This window comes from Aulonocara stuartgranti (genome assembly GCF_965226115.1).
Source record: "Aulonocara stuartgranti genome assembly, chromosome: 9".
In the NCBI taxonomy this organism is placed as follows: Eukaryota; Metazoa; Chordata; class Actinopteri; order Cichliformes; family Cichlidae; genus Aulonocara; species Aulonocara stuartgranti.
This window is the reverse complement of record NC_138960.1, coordinates 9888039-9898197: the sequence shown is the minus strand read 5'-3', so window position 1 is coordinate 9898197 and position 10159 is coordinate 9888039. Positions and strand designations below refer to the sequence as shown.

The 10159-nt window shown below is 43.4% G+C and overlaps 2 protein-coding genes across 2 annotated transcripts; one reads left to right on the top strand and one right to left on the bottom strand.

Moving 5' to 3' along the window:
* Positions 1-472: 472 nt before the first annotated feature.
* On the bottom strand, positions 473-2449 carry LOC309714667 (leucine-rich repeat-containing protein 31-like). Its single transcript, XM_082547255.1, has 3 exons — positions 2290-2449; positions 2018-2173; positions 473-1744 (listed from the first exon to the last, which is right to left on the bottom strand). Exons 1-3 carry the CDS (start codon positions 2345-2347, stop codon positions 1287-1289), a joined length of 672 nt encoding a protein of 223 aa, XP_082403381.1. The 5' UTR covers positions 2348-2449; the 3' UTR covers positions 473-1286.
* Positions 2450-4240: 1791 nt separating this feature from the next.
* LOC309714650 (DIS3-like exonuclease 1) lies at positions 4241-10137 on the top strand. Its single transcript, XM_082547213.1, has 6 exons — positions 4241-4472; positions 5655-5809; positions 5985-6163; positions 6254-6399; positions 7063-7234; positions 8811-10137. The coding sequence occupies exons 1-6, from the start codon at positions 4324-4326 to the stop codon at positions 9126-9128; spliced, it is 1119 nt and encodes a 372-aa protein (XP_082403339.1). The 5' UTR covers positions 4241-4323; the 3' UTR covers positions 9129-10137.
* The last annotated feature ends 22 nt before the right edge of the window (positions 10138-10159 follow it).

Below are 10159 nucleotides of genomic sequence, written 5' to 3'. Positions count from 1 at the left end.
CCAAAACAAGAGCTGGAGCCCAAGACAGCCATGAAGTCACAGTGTACACAAATACACAAGAAACACAGAAACCAGCTGGGTGGATGTGGCTCGGGAACCTTCTGTTACCTTGAACGTCGGTGTTTTGAACGCTGGCTGCTCCAGTCTGCTTGTATTTGTCCAAGATTTCCCCTCATATCTTGGTTATGGTTATTTTTTCTTTTATTAAACTGATCACACTCCTGTTCATGAATAGAAAAAAACCCCATCAGTGTATTTTCACTTAAACAAGCAGCTGTTTTTTTTGCATTAAAGTTATATAAAAATGTAACAGTGCAAATTCCTCGCTGACAGTTTAACCAAAAGGCATTTCCAGTGGAAAGTAGCCGACATATCCTCAGCATAACCATGTATAATATCCACAAAACCTGAGAAGGTTGGAGAGAAGGTAGGCGAACTCTGCTGGGATCTGCGTTTAACAAAGTGTCTAAAGACGAAACAAAGAAATCTTTCTGTAAATGTTCAGATGCACAGACTGGACTGAAAAAGAGTGAAAAAGCAGCTAACGTCCAAAAATAAGAAAACTTTGAAAGAACTCCAAAAAACCCTGGAGAACTTTTGCTCAAAAAACAGTTTTGTTTTTTTTAAATTACAAGGCAATCTGACAAAATGTCATCAAATGAGACTCAAGACTTCTGCAGGTCTCTGCCATGACTCAATTTTTTTTTCTTAACGGCAGAAACAATTGTTCCTTTTTTACTTTGTTTCTATTTTCTCTTCTTGTTTTTATCTGTTGAACAACAAACAACATTCATGCTGATTCACATAATATCCTGTCTCTAATCTCTGGGATTTCCTCGTAGCTCTTTGATGCAAAGAACATCCATCAAACGCTCCAGCTTGTGCTCAACATCATCGTGAACGGTGAAGGTACTCTGACGAGAAAATACTCAGTCGACCTTTTGGTTGATTTGTTAAAGAACCCCAAAATAGCTGATTACCTAACAAGGTATGCAGATAATTCACAGCTCTTTTCCTGAATAGCTGCTTTAAAACTCTGCTGAAAGCCTTTGTCCATTTCCAGGTATCCCCACTTCTCGGCATGTGTGTCTCAAGTGTTAGGACTGCTGCATTGGAAAGACCCAGACCCTGCAGCCAAGGTGAGAGACGACAAATATGATAACCCACACCAGCTGTGCTTAACTCTGTAAGTTCCCAGTATTCCCTGAAACCATCACGTGTGACACAGTTTACATCAGACGTGATGCAGCTGACGTCAACACTGACCTTCTTGTGGTAACAGAGACTTAAAAAAATAATAATAAAGCAACAAAGTGGGTCGCTCTTTGACAGTAAATTCCAGTGCGGTCCGCTCCAATCTCCTCAGGCTGACTCTCTTCTAGGCTCTCCTGACTGTTCCCTTTACATGCTGATGATGTGTCTTGTAAATCTGGATCCCTTTCCAGCAGGACGCTCCTCTTTTTCAGACAGTACCTCAGCTGCTCTCTCTCCTGACAGTCAGCTGTCCACCTCTGCATGGCCAGTCGAGCCAGCGCCGGCATTTGAGGCAGAGCTCGGAGCAGAGCGGGCAGCCAGGCTGAGCACGGAGCAGAGGTTGAAGGTCGCAAACTGACATCCACGTCTTCCAGAGAGCCCAGACCTCCTGCTGCAAACAGACTGCACCAACCGTTGTCTCCCACCAAGCTGTTGTAGGACAGATCCAGTGCACGGAGTGAGGAGAGACAGCCCCGTCTGCACACGGCAGCTGCACAGAGGAAGAGGACCCATTGATAACTGATCACTTTATGCCTGTTCACTTTACTGTTTTGTTCACAATGTTTCTGATGGAGACAAAAATAACACCGAATAGTTTCATTGTTTTGTTTTATACGACAGCTACAGATGCTGGCAGCATGAAATAAATGAAAGAAATATCAATTTCCTTCAGGCTTTACTTGTCTTAATATACATTTATGCAGCCTAATGATCCACTACAGACCAAAAAAGAAAAAGTATAATGTCATTGTGTGTTAGTTACCCAGATGTTGCATGTCATCAGTGGTGAGCTCGCAGCTGCAAAGACAGAGCTCGCTGACGACTGATGGCTGCAGAGCATCCAGCAGGAGCGCCAAGTGACCGCCAACCACTTTACACCAGGAAATATCCACCGTGCGCAGATAGGACACCGCCAGGGCTGATGCATAAACACAAAGTTTTCACCATTTCAGGCTAGAGGGTGGAAGAGGTATTCGGGGAGAATGACTTGAAGGAAAACTTCTATAAATAAACAAGTGTGTGTGTGTGTGTTACCCAGAGCAGTGAAGGACTCGTTGCTCATGTAGCAGCTGTTGAATGGCAGCCTCCTCATTTGTGTCGCAGGGAGGGCGGAGACCAGCAGGTGGACCACACCTCCCACTTCCTTATTGGATGACACATCAAGCTCGGTCAGTGCAGTGAGAGAGGGCAGCACCTGGACTGAAAAACAACGAGTCACTGACTGCACTGTGCCAAGTGTAAAGTGTGGGCATGTGTGCACATGGCTGGGCCATAAAGACATGGATGAGTGAGTTTGGTGTAGAAGAACTGGACTAGCCTGCACAGAGTCCTGACCTCAACCTGATAGAACATCTTTGGGATGAATTAGAGCAGCAACTGTGAGCCAGGCCTTCTCCTCCAACGTCAGTGTCTGACACCATAAATGCACCTCTGGAAGAATAGTCAAAAAATTCCCATAAACACACCTAAACCTTGTGGAAAGCTTTCCCAGAAGAGTGGAAGCAGTTATAGCTGCGAAGGGTGGGCTGACTATTATATTATACTATCATACAAAAGTCTGGATTAAGACTGAGATGTGACTCAAGGTCATATTTGTGTTAAAGCAGCCGACTGAATGCTTTTGACAGTATGCAGTACACAGTTATTGTGCTACAGGACAGCTGTGAAACTACAGCCTGTGTCTGTTTGGCTGACTGTACCTGTTTGAACTTTTCCCAGTCATGCACGTCCTGGCCGACCAGCACTCCCTGCAGCTCCTCTGGTCGAAACAGCCTCACCAAATCCTGCTCACACACCAGGAAGAAGCCTCGCTTGAACTCCTGGAACAGATTCTCCACTGATGTGTTGAAGATACCATATTTCTAACATGTTCAGGACTCAGTACAATAACTGAATGAATTTAGACGCAGGAGTCTTCCAGGTCTTTATGTTTAGTTTGGTTTTTTGCTGTGTTATTTACAGAATTACAGATGGATACCATATATTTCTTTTCATCGATAATAAATTATAGTACGGTCTAATAGAGACGTTATTTTTAAAATCAGGCGTCTAAGCAGAACACGTTCCTCAGCAGAAAACATTTTATCAGAAAGTCATTTCAGTGAGAATATTGGAATAAAGAAACCAAGCACTCCACTGTGAAACCACTGACAGTTTTCACATTAGATCACAGCCATTTATCTACAGCGGCTGGTCGGCCATCTGTTAAAACCTCATATGGACAATTCCTGTTGTTCTATAAGATGCTCTCTAATAGGATGTCTTGGATTTATTTATTATTCAGTTATTGCATTCCTGTTATGGCTGTACGCACACAGAATATTGATATGAAGTAAAAATGATTCTCTCGGGTTGCTTCTGGGATAGTGGAAAAACCAATATATTTCTAAAAGTGTGTTTAATGATTGAGCTGCCACCCAAAAATCAAGTTCTTATCTTGACAAAGCTGGATTATTGACCGCTGGTGAAACATCTGTTGTCCTGAAGGATAAGGACAACAGATGTTTCATCTTGATCTATTATATAAAACGGCCAAAACTGTGTTCAAATCCAAACTTTCTGGCTTCTTTTGGTTCCTGCTGAAGTGCTTTGGGTCCCCTCAGTTCATCCTTAGTCTGAGAAAAGTTTTGTTCTCTCTTTAAGGCACATTTCCTTTGAGCTAACTTAAACTCTGATTGGCTGTCCACTATAAACAAAAAGCATGAACAGCAGATCGGTGGAGTTTCTGTGCCCATGAGCAGAGCTGTGTGCCTGTTAGGGATATGTGTTCTTACTGGTATGATAGAGAGCTGAACGTAGGAAAGACAGTAGACTGTTTTCAGGTTGAGATTCATTCACATTTGGTTCTCCGTGCAGCATTTGTTCCGGTGGAATGGTGCATGTTCAACTGAGTTAAAGTAAACTGTAGTAAAATGTGGCCCACTGATGCATTTTCATATTCTTTTTCATTGAAGTCACGTTAGAAGCATTTTCCCTTTTCAGGTGGGTGCCCAGCTGGATGAGGAGAGGAACATTACGGCCCTGGTCCCTCGTCAGCCCCTGGAGGTCCATGAGACCGTGGCAGAGTGCATGATTTACGCCAACCACTGGGTGGCCCGCAAGATCCAGGAAGCTTTCCCCAACCAGGCCCTTCTAAGGTGTCACCCACCACCACAACAGGAGCTATTCAACCAGCTGGTGGACACTGCAAAGGCCAAAGGTTTCACCATTGACACCAGGTAATGTTTTTGACTGTTCAGTATAGAAACTGAGGAAATGCATATTGTAGTCCAACGCACATCATGTTCAGACACACAAGTGTGTGAACCTGAAATGTTTGATAACACGGGGACACACTCAGGTGTCACATGAGCAGTCAGACAAGAAGAAGACATGTTCCTTCAGCTCAGGTTGAGGTTGAAGCCAAATATGCTTCCAAACCAAAGACTAGAACATATGATGAAGCATATCTTGCCTTTGGCTTCAGCTTCACAACAGCTGTCGTGGCAAGGTCGGTCTCCCCGACAGAATTAGTTTCCCCTGCGTCGGGAGCACACGCTGGGCTGTCCAAATCACGGACAAACAGGATCCCACATTCTTGATTTTCAGTTCACAAACACTTCTTATAACGACTAACTACTCCTGAAACTTTGGAGGTTTTAGCTCTTTACACAGTAAAGTTACAGGATAAATATAATTATCAGGCAAAATGTCCTTCGTTTGTTAAAATAATCCCGTCTGATACCACGAGAGGACAATAAATATTTCATTTTCTGTTGTAACCCTTAAACTGAATGGTAATGTAACGACACTCAGGTTTCACTTTTTTACAAAACTAAAACATCACTACTTCCACGTCTGACTGTTTGTAATGGAGGCGGCGTAACCTGGATCCACACTCCGTGCCCAGCGAACGCTCGCCACGCAGGGGGAACACATGCTGTCGGCGATGCCGACCTCGGCACAACGCTGATCCTGCCGCAGTTTGTTCCCCGGTTCAAATCCCGGACAAACAGGATCCCACAGCTGTTTATGCTTTTAAACCCGTTTTGCACAGAGAGCAGTGTTGAATATTCTCACACGGGAACAAAACAAACAACTCAAATAATTAAAGATGGTTTGTTTTTCTGTTTTTTAAAAGAGGCAGTGATTTATTTAATTACAACCTGTAATCTATTACAGTTAACTTTTATTTGTTTAACTGTTTACAAAAGGTCTGAGGATCTGAGGCGTGGAATGAACTGCAATGGAGTTTGAAAACAAAATATGAATGTGCGGTTGGAGGATTGTGGGGGGGGGGGTTAAACCAACAGCAGAACCGGTCCCAGGACAAGAGACATGGTGATGCAAGTAGCTTTGTGTCACTGACTGCTGAGATGAGAGGCCTCACTCATCCCTGGTTTCTGGCTCTGTTCCTTCAGGTCCAACAAGGCTTTAGCTGCCTCACTGGACCGAGCTGTGGACCCACAGGACCCCTTGGTGAACAGGTTGTTCAGAATGATGGCCACCACTGCTATGTCACAGGCTCTGTACTTCTCCACTGGTGCTCATCCTCAAGACCAATACTACCATTATGGTACGATACCGCTGCACAGCTTTTATTGGCTGCACTAGAGTTTCAGTGTGACTGTGGGTCAGTCCATCCATCACACGTCTGCACACACTTGTCCAACGTCTGTTGTTTGTGAAGAATTATTCGACTGAGAACTAGAAAGAAGGCTAACGTGCTGATATTTGCTTCGTTGTCGTAGGTCTGGCTCTGGATCGCTACACACACTTTACCTCACCCATCCGTCGGTACGCAGACATTGTCGTGCACCGCCTTCTTACCGCAGCCCTGCACATGCAGAGGGGCGTTGTATCTGGTAAAGCACCAGCCAGTAACAAAGAAGTGGAGGAAATGGCTCACCATGTCAACAGCAAGAACAGGGTCAGGGGTGTTTTATTGTTTGTGTTTTTCAATGATTCACCTCTTACTCTATTAACAGAAGCTGTGCTGACGTCTGTGTTTCATTTGCAGGCAGCACAGGCAGCCCAAATGCGATCCACAGCACTGTTTCAGTGTCTGTTTTTCAGAGAACGAGACCCTCAGACAGACCCGTGCTGTGTGGCTGACGCTGTTGTCTACTCCATTCGAGACAACGGTGTCTTGGTGTTTATCCCAGAGTAAGAACCTTCAGTCCTGTGTTTTGTTCTGCAGTCTTCTTCTTTTCCTTTGTTTAATGGAGCTGTACAGCAGCTCACAGACGGCCAACCACTCGTGTATTTTTAATAGACGAATTCAAAGTTTATGACAATGAATGAATTTGTTGGAAGATGTAATTGCACGCTAATCAATGTATATTTAACAGTATACACGCTAGTTTTATTTTCTCTTAAAAAACCTCAAAATGAGTTTTAAATTGTATAAATTTACTAAACTAATTCCTTAAACATTTATTGTGAGCAGGGAAAATCGGCTAAAACCCCGAATCTTTTCTCTACCAGGCTTTAAATAAGTTAATTGCATTGCTGAAGTTGAGTCTGTGGGGAGGGACGGTGCTTTGGAGCCAGCCTTGTGTTTGTGGCACTTCTACGTTAGCTTAGCTAACCTCTGGAGGTTGCTGCTTGTTTATTGCAAGGAAAGTGTAATTTAATAACATCAGTGTTCTCCATGCTTGTGGTGTTACAGGGATATGCAATATTAACAGTTTATTAAAATGTAACCTGTGGTCATTTTGAGAAGGCTGTAGAATCCATGTAATGATTAAAATCACAGGGCGCAAAGCAGGTTGAGTAATATCACTGAGTAAGTAAGGCTGCCTCTGACCACAGCCATGTTGTTCACAGGTATGGTGTGAGGGGGCCTGTGTATCTGAAGAACAAAGAGGGCCTGGTGGTGGTAGCGGGACAGGACGGCAGCTGTGATTGGCAGGGTGGCACTGTGCGAAAATACCCGGACCGCATTACCACCACCTCCAGCTGTGGCACCTCCACCTTCAAACTGTTTGACCACATCACCGTAAGTCACAGAAAACGCTAATCAATCATTTTAGAAGGTTTCCAGCAATGCAGCGCCTAAAGGCGACGATTCCAAATATATATGCATGAGTGTATATGAATCACAGGTTCATACGACTACTGGATCTTTTGTGGTCCAACATTAAGAGACGTTTTATGATCTTGTTGTGATAAAGTGTTGTGTGGTTGCTGCTTTGTTAGCTAATCTCAAGGTAACAAAACGTCAGTAAGATGAATGAGACGAAAATGATTCCTGAAAATAAATCATTTAAAGTTATTCAGTTTATTGTTTTTAAATATTATATGAAAACAAAAACATAAGTGTGGGGGGGGGGGGGGGGGGGGGCTCTCCTCCAAGACAAGAAATGTAATGCTTCCAGTTTGTGGCGTTTCTACACAAACCTTTTTGTAAAGGGAGATAAAAAATGACAGTGGGCGGTAATTGTTTTCACATAAACGCCTTTAAACGCTGCACGGTCGCACTCTCTCTCTCGCACTCGATAAATGATCCATTGTTGCTCTGCAAACGTTTGTTACCACAAACGTCGCATGCACTTATGTCATTGTCATGAGACACTCTTGCAAACAAACTCACGGTTTAGTAACACAGTAGAGCAGCGTGTTTACGGGACAGTAAAAGTAATCTAATTACCTTTTTTGCAACAGTAATCCCTTACTTTACTCGTTACTTGAAAAAAGTAATCTAATTATGCGTTGCTGCCCATCACTGGCGTCAAGTTATATTAAGTTCAGGCATGTTACACACGATGATTGTGAGGAATAAGTGCATGTGATTTAAGCAAAAAGAGCAGGAAACATTACCCTAAGGTTAGCTAACAAAAAGAAACTGAAGTAACGGTGTGTTATTCTCACATCTTTGGCTTTAAGACATGAAAAAGTGACAGAGTACTGCTGCTTCCACTGTTATCAACATCTTTTCTTTCTTTCATGGACTTATCCTGGGGTCATAAATGTCAAAGGGCAAAGGCAATGCTAACAACATAGCTTACTGATGGATGATGATGGATGACACATGTGGCCAAAACAAGATAGAAAGAAACATTAGCCCAAACACAAGTTGTCCACCACAGCATTGACTGCTGTCAAGCTATGATCATATCAAACAAAGAGATGATGATGATATTCAACAAACAAATCAACAAAACAACAACCTCACTGTGACACTTGACCGAGGTCACAGTGTTAATGAATGTTTTTCTCCCCCTCTGCTCCAGTCTCCACGTCGTGTGAATGTTAGAAAGCACAGTAAAGAAAGTTCGTGTACGGATGGATGAACGTTTGTTACATTGGATACGTGTGTGTAACATACGTATCCAATTTATCCTATTTATGAACAAAATTGTGGCACAGTCGGAAACTTCTCCACTCTACACCACTGTCTACTTAGCTGTGACGCTGCGCACAGTGCTGAGAGGACTGCTGTTATATATTACGTCACAAACCTTAAGTGGGCCTGTCTTTGCATAGCATTCCATTAGACTATTTTCAGTAGGTGCCATTACTGTGTAGTGATCGAACTGAGGAATACTGTGACTTACGTTCTCTGCTCTCTTCAGGTTCGTATTTCTGTCCACTCTTCAACTTGCCACGCTGACCGTCTAAACCTCGAGGTCATCAGCAACAAGCCTCACCACAGTGCCAAGTCCCAGCAGCCCAGCCCTCAGGGCCGCAGTCAGCTGGTCAAAGAGGTGGTGCGTCAGAATGAAGAGGCGCTGGCTCAGGAGAAGACAGCCCGGCGCCCCAAACTCTCCAAAGAGGAAAGAGAGTTTCGTCAGAGCAAAACTCCCAGTCTGTACTCTATTCTGGAAGAAATCAGAGAGTTGGCTCTGATGGATCTGGAAAGGGCTTCACGCCTCCCGGCAACAACAGCATAGAAACGCTGTAGCCCAGCTTTACCTCCAAGCAGACACTTGTGAGAACTGCACGCTGTGCGCTAACAGAACGGTGATCATTGAAGATCACTCGTGCTGAGTCATCCAGGTCATTCTTGTAGCTCCAGATTGTGTGTGGACAAACCACACGAGTGTGTGAAGTCACAGGAAAGCAAACACAATATTAAGTAAAAACATGTCCCGCCATCTTTTTAGAAACCAGAGTCAAACCGAATCAGTGGATACGTTTTGTAAAAGTTAGTTTTTAAAATCACATCAAGTTAAACTTAGTTGTAAGGAGGATAGGGAACGTGTTAATGCCAGTGAAGTGTCAGCAGTTACTTTGACAAGACCTAGTACTCACTGCAAATGTGGTTCAATCCTGCAGGAAACTAGTCAACTGCAGCAGGTTAAAGAAGTCATGTAACAAAAGGCTTTTCTCTCAGCACCAGTGATCTCAATATCTCACTGGTGGGATCAATGTCTTGTGTAAATTAAATGTCTTGTGTTATAGAACCATTTTTGGTGAGTTCACACATATTGTACTACCTGTGACCACTTCATACAAAACCCAGCACGAGTATTGTTCTGGAGATGATAAAACGTCCACTCGTCCATTTTCTTCTGCACGTCCTGGAATCTGTCCCAGCTGTCATAGGGTGAGAGGCAGGATACGCCCTGGACAGGTCACCGGACTGATAAAACTTCATGTCACTCATTAGCAGACTTTAAAATAAACCCGTAGAGTAATGAACACACCTGAGGTTGGTTGTATTGGAAGTGATGTATAAAACTAGGATGTATTTATCTTATAGTTTGTATATCAAGAGCCTGTATAGAAGACACCAACACCAAGGACATTTTTATTGTTTGAACTGGTAAATAATCAGAAGCGTTTTTTGGTTTGTGGATTTTAAGATTGTTTTCTAGAACTACCAACAGAAATATGAACTGTACATAACTATTTCAATATGTGTGCAGTGGCCTGTAATTAAAAATGGTGTTTTCATTAGCGCAGATGGAGCCACTTCATC